The 15,552-nt window shown below is 42.2% G+C and overlaps 1 protein-coding gene across 1 annotated transcript in view; it reads left to right on the top strand.

Annotated features, from left to right (window-relative positions):
- LOC129701825 (solute carrier family 22 member 4-like) overlaps positions 1 to 15,225 on the top strand; it is a 42,913-nt gene extending 27,688 nt beyond the window's left edge. The window contains exons 6-10 of the mRNA XM_055643295.1: positions 3,207 to 3,307; positions 5,386 to 5,600; positions 7,104 to 7,286; positions 11,209 to 11,344; positions 14,838 to 15,225. Coding sequence (XP_055499270.1) covers positions 3,207 to 3,307; positions 5,386 to 5,600; positions 7,104 to 7,286; positions 11,209 to 11,344; positions 14,838 to 14,913 — 711 coding nt within the window. The 3' untranslated portion in view covers positions 14,914 to 15,225. The remainder of the gene's footprint in view (positions 1 to 3,206; positions 3,308 to 5,385; positions 5,601 to 7,103; positions 7,287 to 11,208; positions 11,345 to 14,837) is intronic.
- Positions 15,226 to 15,552: the final 327 nt, after the last annotated feature.

Below are 15,552 nucleotides of genomic sequence, written 5' to 3'. Positions count from 1 at the left end.
AAGTCATTTTAATTTCTTCCAGAGAATTATTAATATCATGATAATGGAAACGGAAGGCCTTCTTAGTTGTGGGTGAGACCTAAATATACATTTACAAACAGAGGTAGATTCGTCCAGTAGAAAAACTCATGGTACAAAGCCTTTACATAAGAAAGTCAAAACTCTTTTTAAAGAGGTCGGTTTAATTGATATATGGCGGGACCTTTTCCCCAATAGAAGGGATTATACCCATTACTCGGCCCCAAACTCTCTATACACAAGAATAGACTATTTTATAACATTTGGAAAGGATAAAGATAAAATACACACCTGTGGAATTGGAACAATAGATTTAAGTGACCATGCACCTACGTCCAAAAAATGCTGCATGGAAACTGAACTCGAGCCTACTCAATGATCTTAACTTTAAGGAACAAATTAAAAAGGAGATAAGTCTCTATTTAGAATTCAATGATAACGGAGAGGTCTCTTCCCCTATTTTGTGGGATGCTTTGAAGGCTGTTCTAAAAGGAAAAATTATAGCAATATCTTCATATATGAAAAAAATAAGGAATAAAAGATTTGATGATTTGCAAAATAAGCTGAAGGAACTAGAAAGGAAACACAAATTGACGCTGGTGCGGAATACATTGCAGGAAATGAGGAATACTAGGAATGAAATCAACAATCTGCCTGCACAAGAAATAAACAAAAAGTTAATGTTCCTTAAACAGAGGCACTATGAAAATGGTTCTAAATCTATGAACGTATTGGTGTGGAAACTGAAAAAAAAGATGGCTGAAAATACAGTTCACAGAATCAAAGACTCAAGAACAAAAATATTGAAAAGTAAATTAAGTGAAATTCAGGAAGCCTTTGAAGTATTCTACAGAACTCTGTATTCTGATGTTCCAGGAGGTAACCAAACTCAAATAGACACCTGAATTCCTTAGATTTGCCTATATTAATTGAAGGACAAAACAAGATAATGACTGGAGACATAACAGAGGGTGAATTAAAAATTGCAATTAGTAGGCTGAAGCTAAACAAGCCACCAGGATCTGATGGTTATAAGACAGAATGGTATAAGGAATTTAAAGATGAGTTAACACCTATTATACTCCGTACATTAAACTGGGTTTTAAAAAGACACAAACATCACCGAGCTGGAGGGAGGCAATTATCTCTGCTATACCAAAAGAATGTAAATATAAAACAGAGTGTGGGTCATTTAGACCAATATCAGTTCTTAATGTAGCTTATACATTATTCACTTCTATCATGGCCAAACGGTAGGACAGTTCTTGCCTAAATTAATACACAATGACCAGACAGGGTTTATTCGACAATGTCAAACACAGGACAATATACGACGGACATTACATATTGGGGACTACATTAAACAAAACAAAATTGAAGCAATAGTGATAAGTGTGGACGCTGAAAAGGCATTCGACTGTGAACTGGAGCTTTCTCTATCGAGTTCTGCATAGATTTGGCCTACATGTCACTATTATTAAAACCAGACAGGTACTATATAATAAGCCCACTGCTAGAATTGAAGTTAACGGATATTTATCAAAGAGTTTTTCTCTAGAAAGGGGTTCAAGACTTTAAACTGGATTTATTTGTGACACACTGGGAACATTGGGTTAACTATGTAATGCCTCATAGGCCAGGCTTTATTTTTACAAATTTTGGATTATATGGTAAAGAAAAGATCACTCCCTAAGTGTTCGTAGTTTTTACTGTGTTCTTGTTTCTATATTTGTTTTGTACAAATCTCAAATAGGGGTAATTCAAGACAAACCTAAGTGGATGATGTATACATATAGCATTATACCTGAAACCCTTTTTATGTAAATGTGTTTGCTGTGAATGCCAATAAAAGAGTATATTTAAAAAAAACCTTCCCGTTTGCAACTGCGTGTGCCTTTTGCAACTGTGTGTGCCTTTTGCAACTGCGTGTGCCTTTTGCAACTGTAAAAAAAAAGACAATGTCTAAAATTGATTGTCCACCCTCTCCCCCTTATCTCTCACACTCTCACCTGTTTTCGGCAGAATTTCTGGCAGTTTCAGAGCTGCCAGCCTGCCAGGCTTGAGTTACTGAGCTGCCAGGCCTGAGTGACTGAGCTGCCAGCCCAAGAATCCATTCAGTGCACAATGTCCATCTAGCCCTCTGGAAACCAGTCCCTTCGGCCCCAAAACACCCATACTTGCACTCCAGAAAACCCCCCTCCCCCCCACACCGGCCAGCAATCTTGGAATTGGTGGAGACGTGGAATATTATGTTGGGATACCAGCCCTCCCGCGTGAAGCTAGGACCCAACAGGTCCCACTTAGTCTAGTATTTCTTAAAAGTCTCTCCACTCCTTCTCCCCCCCCCCCCCCCCCCCCCCCCCCCCCCCCCCCCCCCCCCCCCCCCCCCCCCCTGTGCTCTCTAAAGGACTTACCATACACTGTGCAGCCATCTCTAAACCTTCCCCTATATCATAGGTGTGAATTTCAGACAGAGCTCACCCGCTTTCCCTGGCCCCTGCCGTGTGTGTGTGTGTGTGTGTGTGTGTGTGTGTGTGTGTGTGTGTGTGTGTGTGTGTGTGTGTGTGTGTGTGTGTGTGTGTGTGTGTGTGTGTGTGTGTGTGTGTGTGTGTGTGTGTGTGTGTGTGTGTGTGTGTGTGTGTGTGTGTGTGTGTGTGTGTGTGTGTGTGTGTGTGTGTGTGTGTGTGTGTGTGTGTGTGTGTGTGTGTGTGTGTGTGTGTGTGTGTGTGTGTGTGTGTGTGTGTGTGTGTGTGTGTGGTCGATCCAGCTCATGGTTTTCTAGGCGAGTGCTCTCAAGCTTGAAGGTCGAAGACACTCTTCTTAACTTGCGGATTAGGTCACCGCAGTGGGACAGCCCCTTTAGGAGGTTGTGCCAAGGTTGTTTAAGGCTACTTTGCAATTTGTGCAACATTGCTCAATCCTCTATATATAAGCTGGGATACTTTGTAACTTTTTCAGCGGTATTTATGTGGCGAATCTTTGCATACCTTTGGTGTGCAAAACAAAGAATATCACTGTGACTTGTTTCATTCAATCATTCATTCATACATTCACAAGCTCACAGAACAAACTGTGAATAATCCGTTTCTGGACCATCCCATGTCCAATATGAATCAGGAGACGTGGATAATAATACTGACAATTTCCGCTGAGCTGATGCAATGTTGAATCTTCTGTTTTTCTTCCAGCTTGAACATATACAGAATAAACAAGTAAAATCTGTTCCAGTTACTCAATTGATAAAATCTTGCAATATCCTAGTCATCACAGTCATTAGCGCACTCGTGTGGTAAGTATGACCTGTTTATTAAAAATAATCTGTGAGGAATATGTTCTTTTATCGGCGCAGTGCAACAGCGGTAGAGTTGCTGCCTCACAGCGCCAGAGACGGAGTTCAATCCTGACTACGGGTGCTGTCTGTACAGTGTTTGTACGTTCTCTTATGTGACCGCATAGGTTTCTTCCATGTGCCCCGGTTTTCTTCCACATTCCGAAGAATGCCAGTATGTAAGTTCATTGGCTTCTGTAAAATCACCCCTAGTGCGTAGGATGCAAAACTGGCTTAACAGAATTAGTGGACGGGTGATTGTTGGTCGACACGGACTTGGTGGGCTGAAGGGCCTGTTTCCACACTGTATCTCTAAACTAGTCAAAACTAAACTAAACTAGAATTTCTCTAAATATTTTCCACTGACCGGGTTTTAATTATTTATTTTAGTTTAGAAATACAGCATGGAAACAGGCCCTTCTGCCCATCAAATCCATGCTGACCATTGATCACCCGTTCACACTAGTTCTATATTATCCACTTTCTCATCCACTCCCTACATACTGGGGACAATTTTCAGAGGTCAATTAACCTACAAACCATAATTTGTGCAGGGACCTCTGATGTTTGTGCTTTATATAATTTACCTGGACGTAAATGTCAAGTCAAGTCAAGAAAGTTTATTATCATGTGTCCCAGATAGGACAATGAAATTCTTGCTTGCTGCAGCACAACAGAATATTGTAAACTTAAATACAGAACAGTTCAGTGTGTCTATATACCATAGACCATATATATACACATATAAATAAACAGATAAAGTGCAATAGGCTGTTATAGTTCAGAGTTTGTTTGATGGTGAGTTTAATAGCCTGATGGCTGTGGGGAAGAGGCTGTTCCTGAACCTGGATGTACCAGATTTCAGGCTCCTGTACCTTCTATCTGATGGCTGTGGAGAGATGAGTGGCCATGATGGTGTGGGTCTTTGATGATGTTGGCAGCCTTTTTATGGAATGTAGATGTAGAGGAATGGATGAATAATTTTACTGATGACACCAATATTGGAGGTTTTGCAGACTGTGAGGAAGGATGTCAGAGATATAATGGATATAGATCAATTGCAGAAATTGGAAGAGAAATGCCAGTTGGAGTTTAGCCCGAGGAACTGCGAGGCGTTGCATTTTGTGAGGATGAAAGGAAGGCAAAAGTATACAGTTAATATCAAGACCCCTAACAATATTAATGTACAGAGGAATCCAGGAGTCCAAGCTCATAGCTCAGTGAAGATGGCAGCACATAGATAGGGTGGTAAAGATGGTGTTATGGTGTTGCTTGCCTTCATTGTGAGGGGCTTTGAGTATTAGAGTCAGGAAGTCATGATACAGCTCTATAGGACTTTGGTTAGGCCACATTTGGAGCATTGCATACAGTTCTGGTCGCCCCATTGCAGGAAACGAGGAGGCTTTGGAAGGGGTGCAGAGGAGGTTTACTAGAATGCTTCTTAGATACGAGGGTTTAGCTCAAGGGAGAGATTGGATAGACTTGGATTGTTTCGTCTGGAATGTCGGAGGTTAAGGGGAGACTAGATGGAAGTATATAAAATTATGAGAGGTATAGAAGGGGTAGATAGTCAGAACCTTTGTTCCAGGATGGAAACATCCAACACTAGTTCCTGTGCTGTACTGTTCGATGTTAAAACAAGGCTGCAAAGGCCACAATGTTCAGGTTCTACAAACGACCTGAAATCAAATGGAAGAAGAAATCTTAGAAATGAGACCGAAGATAGACACAAAGTGCTGAAGTAACTCAGCGGGTCAGACAGCATCTCTGGAGAAAAGGAATAGGTGACGATTCGGGTCAAGACCATTCTTCAGACTGAGAATCTGGGGAAGGGAAAATGAGAAATATAGATGGTGATGTAGAGAGATATGAATGAAAGATATGCAAAGAAGTAACGATGATGACGCAACCATTGTTGGCTGGGGGCTAGGTGAAAATCAGTTACAGACAATGAGACTCTACAAGACAACAAAAACAGGTTGGGAGAACATTAAAAACAAAAGTATTTAACAAGTAGTATTTTGCCTTTTATTTTGCAGGATGATTATAGTAATTGGATACTATGGTCTGTCTCTGAATGTACCCAATCTCCATGGCAACGACTATCTGAATTGTTTCCTATTTGGTGCCATTGAGATTCCGGCCAATTTCGCATCCTGGTTTCTCCTCTGGAAATTTCCACGCAGGCTCAGCCATTCGGGCATTCTTATTCTAAGTGGAGGTGTTCTGCTCTTCATGAACCTCATACCATCTAGTAAGTTTTATACTACTTCTACATCCTAGTGTGACAATCGTGAACAAGCCTTTAGACTGCACTTTACTTTAGAGATACAGCGTGGAAACAGGGCCTACGGCCCAGCGAGTCCGTGCCGGCCAGCGATCACTCCGTAACTGGAGTCACAGGGAGGACGTACAAACTCCATACGGGCAGCCCCCATGGTTCTGGCTCTGTAAGGCAGCAACTCTACCACTATGCCAGTGTGCCGCTGTGCCATTTATCGAAGCAATTAACAGTCTGAGCTACCAAATTAACAAGCTTCATTGAATGGCCAACCATCTCTTACAACAATGTTTCAAAATTCACATCATAAGATCCTGTCAGTTCTGTAAAGATAAAATACACTGCATTGCTTCCTTCATTTCAAAATTAAATCCACACAAACCAATTTTAAAGGCAGAGAAAAGACACAAAAGTTTCCCGATGTTTACTCTTTGGAGCTAACATGATTGGTGCTAACATGTACATGTAACCGAAGCACACAAGATGGCACCCATCCCAGACGATTATTAGCATGCTAGCCACAAAAACAGATCTACAATCACATATTACACCCGCTCCACACTCTCAAATCTCTACTCCTACAACAACATTGTTTACATTAACTATGATCTCCTTAATCTCATATAACCATATAACCATATAACAATTACAGCACGGAAACAGGCCATCTCGGCCCTACAAGTCCGTGCCGAACAAATTTTTTTTCCTCTTAGTCCCACCTGCCTGCACTCATACCATAACCCTCCATTCCCTTCTCATCCATATGCCTATCCAATTTATTTTTAAATGATACCAATGAACCTCCCTCCACCACTTCCACTGGAAGCTCATTCCACACCGCTACCACTCTGAGTAAAGAAGTTCCCCCTCATATTACCCCTAAACTTCTGTCCCTTAATTCTGAAGTCATGTCCTCTTGTTTGAATCTTCCCTATTCTCAAAGGGAAAAGCTTGTCCACATCAACTCTGTCTATCCCTCTCATCATTTTAAAGACCTCTATCAGGTCCCCCCTTAACCTTCTGCGCTCCAGAGAATAAAGACCTAACTTATTCAACCTATCTCTGTAACTTAGTTGTTGAAACCCAGGCAACATTCTAGTAAATCTCCTCTGTACTCTCTCTATTTTGTTGACATCCTTCCTACAATTGGGCGACCAAAATGTACACCATACTCCAGATTTGGTCTCACCAATGCCTCCTACAATTTTTAACATTACATCAGTTTCTATACTCATCTCCTCTACATTATTCCCTTATCATGTATCTGTACACTGTAAATGGCTCGATTGTAATCATGTATTGTCTTTCCACTGACTAGCTAGCACACAACAAAAGATTTTCATTGCACCTAGTGACCATGAACTAAACTGAACTGAACTGGTGAAAACTAAGCTCTGTGTTACGTTTGTGACAGATCCACACAGCTTGCCGCTTGCAGACCGATAGCATTAATACAGCTCTTTCTGCTTTTTCTAGATCATTCAACACTTTCTACAGTGCTGGTGTTAATTGGAAAACTGGGAAGCACATGTGCTGCAATCATGCTTTATGTCTACACCTCCGAACTATATCCAACCCCCATTAGAAACACAGGTTTTGGAGTGAGTTCAATGACTTCCGGAATTGGCAGTATTATTTCTCCTTACATTGTTTTACTTGGTAAGGTAACAATGACATCTCTTGATGTTTCGTTTTTTTAATATACTGATACACCACGCGAACAGGCCCTTCGGCCCACCGAGTCCGCACCGACCAGCGATCCCCATATATTAACACTATCCTACACACACTAGGGACAATTTACAATTTACCAAAGCCACCTTTACGTCTTTGGAGTGTGGGAGCAAGTTAAAGATCTCAGAGAGAACCCACACAAGTCACGGCGAGAACATACAAACTCCACACAGATAGCACCCATGGCGCTCTAACCTGGGTCTCTGGCGCTGTAAGTCAGAAACTCTACCGCTGCACCACCATGCCACCCTATTCTTGTAGGTTATGAGGATTTTTTACACTATCTCAACATAGATCACAGGTAGATTAGGTAGTAAAGAAAGATGATTTCTCTAACTTCAAGTAACCTTTGTTTGCCCTCTCTCTCCGTCCCTCCCCCACCCTAGTTCTTCCCATCTCCTCCCCTTTCGGCTTTCCGCAGAGACCGTTCCTTCGGTAACTCCCTGGTCAATTTGTCCCTTCCCACCCAAACCACTCTCTCCCCGAGTACTTTCCCTTGCAACCGCAGGAAATACTACACTTGTCGCTTTACAACCCCCCTTGACTCCATCCAAGGACCTAAACAGTCTTTCCAGGTGCGGCAGAGGTTCACCTGCACCTCCTCCAACCTCATCTATTGCATCCGCTGCTCTAGGTGTCAACTGCCCTACATCGGTGAGACCAAGCGCAGGCTTGGCGATCGCTTCGCCCAGCACCTCTGCTCAGTTCGCAATAACCAACCTGATCTCCCAGTGGCTCAGCACTTCAATTCCCCTTCCCATTCCAAATCTGACCTTTCTGTCCTGGGCCTCCTCCATGGCCAGAGTGAGTCCCACCGTAAATTGAAGGAGCAGCACCTCATATTTGGCTTGGGTAGTTTACACCCCAGCAGTATGAACATTGACCTCCAATTTCCGGTAGTCCTTGCTTTCTCCCTCTTTTCCCTCCCCTTCCCAGCTCTCCCAAACCCACTGTCTTTGCCTCTTTCTTTCTTCTTCCCCACCCTCCCACCCCCACATCAGTCTGAAAAAAGGTCTCGACCCGAAACCCCACCTATTCCTTCGCTCCATAGATGCTGCTTCACCCACTGAGTTTCTCCAACATTTTGTCTATTTTCGATTTTTCCAGCATCTGCAATTATTTCTTAAACATTTAATTACAGAAGGGAGGTTACTGAAAGACAGTAACAAACTAGGTCTTGATTACAGAATAAAATGATTATCCACAAATCTAACCTAGATGACAGGAGATCCAATTTTCTGTTATAACGATAGGTGAACGCTATAACATCATCAATGAAGTTCTTGAAACTTGGGTGTCATCACTGCTGCATTCCATGTCTCTACTTTTTAGGCTTTGTCTGTGGTTCCCTGTCACCACATTAGCACAATCCACATGCCTATTTACTAGTTATTATCCCTCAGTAATATTTCCCCTGAAACATACAATCTCAAACAGATGATTCATCATGTATTGTCTCAATCATGTATTCTCTCAATCACGTGTTGTCTTAATCATGTATCGTCTTTCCGCTGACTGGTAAGCGCAACAAAAGTACCTAGATACACGTGACAATAAACTCAACTCAAACTTCAAGGCAAGGCAAGGCAACTTTATTTATATAGCCCATTTCATACACGAGGCAGACTCAAAGTGCTTCACATAAAAACATGTCATACAATAAAATGAAATAATAAAATAAAATAAAAAATAGAACTAAAAGAAAAGAAAAGCAAAATTAAAAATGCATTATAAAAAGTGCAAAAGTTAAAAGTGCAATGTAGTTAAGATTTAGCTGAAAGCTAAAGTAAACATAAAAGTTTTCAGTCTTGTTTTAAAAGTGGTCAAAGTTGAGGCAAGTCTTAAATCTTCAGGAAGTTTATTCCAGCTATTTGTTGCATAGTAACTAAATCCTGCTTTCCCATGTTTTGTATTTACTCTGGGAATCACTAACAGATTGGTTTCAGAAGATCTAGAAGGCTTATATAGTGGAAGCATGTCAGTGATATACTTTGGTCCTAAACCATGTAGTGATTTATAGGTGAGCAGCAGGATTTTAAAATCAATTCTCTGACATACAGGGAGCCAATGTAAGGATTTAAGAATTGGTGTAATGTGTTCACATTTTTTGGTCTTTGTTAGAAATCTAGCAACAGCGTTCTGAACAAGCTGTAGCTGCCTGACAGTTTTTTTAGGAAGACCTGCAAGGAGACCGTTACAATAATCTAGCCTGCTATTAATAAAGGCATGTACAAGTTTTTCTAAGTCTTGAGCTGACACGAGTCCTCTTAATCTTGCTACGTTTTTGAGGTGATAGTAGGCCGATTTTGTTACTGATTTGATGTGACTGTCAAAATTTAAATCTGAATCAACTGAAATCTAATTCAACTGAAACTCAAAACATGTTTCCCTTCTCCCCACCAAGAAGCCATATCAGAGTAACCAGATCAGGAACAATGCAAATCACCCAAACCTGAAAATGGAAATGACTTGTGCATGCTTTGATTATCAACTCTAAATTCAAGTAACCCTTGCTTTCCCTCTATCTCCATCCCTCCACCTTCCCAGTTCTCCGCCCAGTCTGACTGTCCACTATTACATTTTATCTCTGTGTAGACAAAAATACTGGAGGAACTCAGTGGGTGAGGCAGCATCTATGGAGAAGCAATAGGCGACGTTTCAGGTCGAGACCCTTCTTCAGACTGATGTCGGGGGGTGGGGGGCGGTAGGGAAAAAGAAAGAAAAAGGTGGAGACAGTAGGCTTGTAGGCGAGCTGGGGAGGGGAGGGGAGGGGAAGGAGGGAGAAAGCAAGGACTATCTGAAATTGGAGGAGTCAATGTTCATACCGCTGGGGTGTAAACGACCTAAGCGAAATATGAGGTGCTGTTCCTCCAATTTGTGCTGGGCCTCACTCTGGCAATGAAGGAGGCCCAGGACAGAAAAGTCGGATTCGGAATGGGAGGGGGAGTTGAAGTGCTGAGCCACCGGGAGATCAGCTTGGTTAGTGGGAACTGAGCGGAGGTGTTGGGTGAAGCGATCACCGAGCCTGCGCTTGGTCTCACCAATGTAGAGAAGTTGACACCTAGAACAGCGGATGTAGTAGATGAGGTTGGAGGAGGTGCAGGTGAACCTCTGCCTCACCTGGAAAGACTGCTTGGGTCAAGGGGGGAGGTAAAGCGACAAGTGTAGCATTTCCTGCGGTTGCAAGGGAAGGTATTTGGGGAGGGGGTGGTTTGGGTGGGAAGGGACGAATTGACCAGGGAGTTACGGAGGGAGCGGTCTCTGTGGAACCAGACAGGGGAGGAGATGGGGAGATGTGGCCAGTGGTGGGATCCTGTTGGAAGCGGCGAAAATGTCGGCGGATTATATGTTGAATGCGGCGGCTGATGGGGTGGAAGGTGAGGACAAGAGGGACTCTGCCCTTGTTACGAGAAGGGGATGGAGAATAAGAGCAGAGCTGCGAGATATGGAGGAGACCCTGGTGAGAGCCTCATCTATAATAGAAGAGGGGACCCCTGTTCCCTAAATAATGAGGACATCTCCGATGCCCTGGTTTCTGTGTGCTTTGGTCTCACCTTCTCCTAGCTAACTATGATCTAGTCTACACGTTCCTTGATTTATTTCTCCTTTGATGTCTAATTTTCACATCTTAACTTTCCTTGCCTCTGTGTCTCGCTCTTCCCTGACTCTCAGTCTGAAGAAGTGCCTCAACCCGAAATGTCACCCATTCCTTCTACCCAGGGATGCTGACAAATGTCTTAAATATACATTTGATTTCACATTGATCTCAGTTACATGAAATACTTTGGCTTTTTATATTAATTTGTTGATTTTCACTTGTAGGTAAATGTATGCTTTCTTTTTGCAGGTAGTTATCAAGAGATCCTGCCGTTTATTGTGATGGGGGTGTTGATGGTGTTCTCAGGAATTGTGGTCTTGTTTCTGCCAGAAACGTTCAATATTCCTCTTCCAGATACAATTGACCAAATGCAAAAAATTAAATGGTAAGTCAATGTGGTCTTTTTCATTTTTTTCCTTTCTTAAAAATAACTTATGCCCTAAATGACAGTAGCTTTAGTGTAGATCATCAGATCATGTGATAGGAGTAGAATTAAGCCATTCGGCCCATCAAGTCTATTCCACCATTCAATTATGGCTGATCTATTTCTCCCTCCTGACCCCATTCTTCTGCCTTCTCCCCATAACCTCTGACACCCGTACTAATCAACAATCTGTCTATCTCTGCCTTAAATATATCCACTGGCTTGGCCTCCACAGCCTTCTGTGGCAAATAATTCCATAGATTCACCACCCTCTCACTAAAGAAATTCTCCCTATCTCCTTCCTAGAAGAATGTCCTTTAATTCTGAGGCTATGAACTCTAGTTCTAGACACTCCACATCTACTCTATCCAAACCTTTCACTATTCTATAAGTTTTAATGAGGTCCCCCCTCATTCTTCTAAACTCCAGCGAGTACAGGCCCACTGCCGTCAAACGCTCATCATATGTTAACCTACTCATTCCTGAGATCTTTCTTGTAAACCTCCTCTGGGCCCTCTCCAGAGCCAGCACATCCTTCCTCAGATATAGTGCCCAAAATTGCTCACAATATTCCAAATGTGGTATGATCAGCACTTTATAGAGCCTCAGCATTGCATCCCTATTTTTGTATATAAACCCACTCAAAATAAATGCTAGCATTGCCTTTGCTTTCTTTATTACTGATTCGATTTGCCGATTAACTTTTTGGGAATCCTGCACCCCACTCCCAATTCCCTTTGCACCTCCGATTTCTGGATTCTCTCCCCAATATAAAAATAATCTACGCCTTTATTCCTGCTACCAAAATGCATGACTCAGCACTTTTCTACACTATATGCTATCGGCCACTTCTCTGCCCACTCCATGAACCTGTCCAAGTCATTTTGCAGAGACCCTGCTTTCTCCACACTACCTGCCTCTCCACCTATTTTTGTATCATCCCGCAAACTTTACCACAAGGCCTACAATCCCCTCATCCAAATCATTAATATACAACGTGAAGAGCAGCGGCCACAGCTCCGACCCCTGCGGAACTCCACTAGTCACTGGCAGCCAACCAGAAAAAGCCCCCTTTAATGCCACTCTTTGCCTTCTGCCATCCAGCCAACCTGATATCCATGCCAGTATCTGCCCTTTGATACCATGGGCTCTCGTCTTCCTTAGCAGCCTCCCATGTGGCAACTTATCAAAGGCTTTCTGAAAATCTAGGTATACAACATCTACTGAATCACCTTTGTCTGTCCTGCTATTTACTTCTTCAAATAATTCCAGCAAATTTGTCAGGTAAGTCTGCCTCTTGACAAAGCCCGCCTCTTGACAAAGCCATGCTGACTTCAGCCTATTTTATTGTGAACTTCTAAGTACTCCGTAACCTCATCCTTTATAATGGACACTAAATTCTTACCAACCATCAAAGTCAGACCCAACCAGCCACTCCACTAACTTCCACCCCCCGACTCTCTTGAATTTCAGGCATGTTGCTGGTGTCGTCCACTGTGAAGACTGATGCAAACATTTTATTCAACTGCTCTGTCATTTCTTTATTCTCCATTATCACTTCTCCTGAATCATTTTACAGCAGTCCAATGTCCACTCTTGCCTCTTTCTTACCCTCTATATAACTGAAGAAACTCATACTATCCTCTTTGATATTATTAGCTAGCTTATCTTCGTATTTCATCTTTTCTCCCCATATTGCCTCTTTAGCTGCCTTCTGTCGTTCTTTAAAGCTTCCCAATCCTCTGGCTTCCTAGAAATCTTGGCAATGTTATATGCCTTCTCTTCTAGTTTTATACTGTCCTTGACTTTTCTTGTCAGCCACGGTCGCCTCTTTCTCTCCCTGGAATTTTTCTTCCTCTTTGGAATGAAAAGGTTTGCATCCACCGAATTATTCACAGATATTCCTGCCATTGCTGGTCCACCATCATCCCTGCTAGGGTCCCTTTCCAGACAACTTTGGCCAGCTCCTCCCTCATGCCTCTGTAGTCCCCTTTGTTCAGCTGCAATAACGGCACATCCGATTTCACCTTCTCCCTCTCGAATTGCAGGTTACAACGTATCATGTTGTGGTCGCAACCTCCTAATGGTTCCTTTACCTTGAGATCCCTTATCAAATCTGGTTCAGTAAATCCAGAATTGCCTTTTCCCTAGTGAGCCCCACTACAAGCTGCTCTAAGAATCCATCTCGGAGGCACTCTACAATTTATCTTTCTTGGGGTCCAGTACCAATCTGATTTTCCCAGTCTACCTGCATATTAAAATCTCCCATGACCGCCGTATCATTGCTTTTCTTACAGGCCAATTGTATCTCCTGATGCAAGTTGTATCCTATATCCTGGCCTGTAATATGTGGGGGTCCTGTAAATAATTCCCATTAGGTTCTTTGTCCCCATATAATTTCTCAGCTCTATCCACAATGACTCTACATCGTGTGATCCTATGTCACCTCTCGCCAAGGACTGAATTTCATTCCTTACCAACAGTGTTACCCCATCCCCTCTGCCCACCTGTCTGTCTTTCCGATAGGATGTATAACCTTAAAGATTCAGCTCCGATCCTCTTGCTTCTCTGTAATTCTCACACCATCATACCTACCAATGTCTAACTGTGTCACAAGCTCATCCACTTTATTTCTTATATTGCATGCATTCAAATACAACACCTTTAATTTGGTATGCATGAAGAATGTAGAAAATGTCTCAGGTTTATTTACGGGGGGACTGAATTCCAAGTTTGCACACTGGAAGAGTTCCATTTGCCTACATTTGGCCCAGTCCTCAATCCCCTTCCTATCCTATCAGTAATGCGTCTACTTGCACCTGTTTTGAATGTTATAACAGATGAGGCAGGTCCTATCGCAACATTTAAGAAACATTTTGACAGGTACATGGATAGTCTGAAGTAGGGTCTGAACCCAAAAGTTCACCTACTACTTTTGTCCGGTGATCCTGCCTGACCTGCTGAGTTACTCCAGATTTTTGTGTCTGTCTTCGGAATATGGATAGGATGGACTTTGAGGGATATTGGTCAAATGCAGGCAGGTGGGGCTAGTGTAGATGGGGCATGTTGGTCAGTGTTGACAAGTTGAGCTGAAGAGCCCGTTTCCATGCTATATGACACTATGACTATAAGTGCACAATGTAGAAACATGTAGAAACCAGAGCGTCTCATTGTTTGCTTGTTTACCTTTTTTTAGTTATTTGAATGTAGAATTCTCTCAAGTAATGCACGGGATGGTTTGGCAAAAACCTGCGTGCAGGGACCCCACATGCTAGCAATCTGTGTCACAACAATGCATTGTTGCAAACACACAGCCCATGATCATAAACCCTGGCACTGAACTTTGTTGAATTGAAAATAACTTGACTTGAAATAAATGATACATCTGTAGCGTGTTACAAGACAATGATTCCGCATGTGTCCATGGTACATGGCTTATTTTCTTCATATACAGGTGCAAATGTTCTCACTCTGATTCAACTCAAACCAGAGAAAACAATGTGGTGATTTTAAAAGAGGAAATGCTTTGAGCACAGATCTTCACCAGCAGCCAAGCGACTGAGGAATTCATTGCCGTTTGGGTCAGGCTCCAACTCTTCAGGAGTGGCAACTTCTTCTGTTGATACAGAATGAAACTGAGACAGATTTGATGTACTAATAGCTGCTGGTGTACATATAGCTGCTATATTTGTCTAGGATAATTATAAGCAGTTGAATAAGGAGTGTAAATTAATAAGCTTTGGCTTCTTCCTGCACCTTTTCGGACACATACAATTTCATTTATTTATAGATATTGTTTATGACACTTTATAAATATTCTTGTTTTGTTTTTGTATGCTGTTTCACACTTGCTTTTTATTCTGTTCGAAATAAAGAATCAATTAAATAAATAAATAAATACACTTTTTATGTCTTTCTTACATCCGATTCCTTGGATATTTTCCTCTTTGTAGAGCAATTTATTAAATGCTATGAGCCAACCCTTAACATGTTCACTTAAGGTCCTTTCATAAGTGTCCCAACCCAAAACATGTAGGAAGGAACTGCAGATGCTGGATTATTCCAAAGATAGATACAAATCACCGGAGTAACTCAGCGGGTCTGAAGAGATGTCTCGACTTGAAACATCACCCATTCCTTCTCCCAAGAGATGCTGCCAGTCCCACTGA

Source organism: Leucoraja erinacea, chromosome 11 (genome assembly GCF_028641065.1).
Source record: "Leucoraja erinacea ecotype New England chromosome 11, Leri_hhj_1, whole genome shotgun sequence".
In the NCBI taxonomy this organism is placed as follows: domain Eukaryota; kingdom Metazoa; phylum Chordata; class Chondrichthyes; order Rajiformes; family Rajidae; genus Leucoraja; species Leucoraja erinaceus.
The sequence above is the reverse complement of the archived record's forward strand: the minus strand, read 5'-3'. Positions and strand labels throughout refer to the sequence as shown.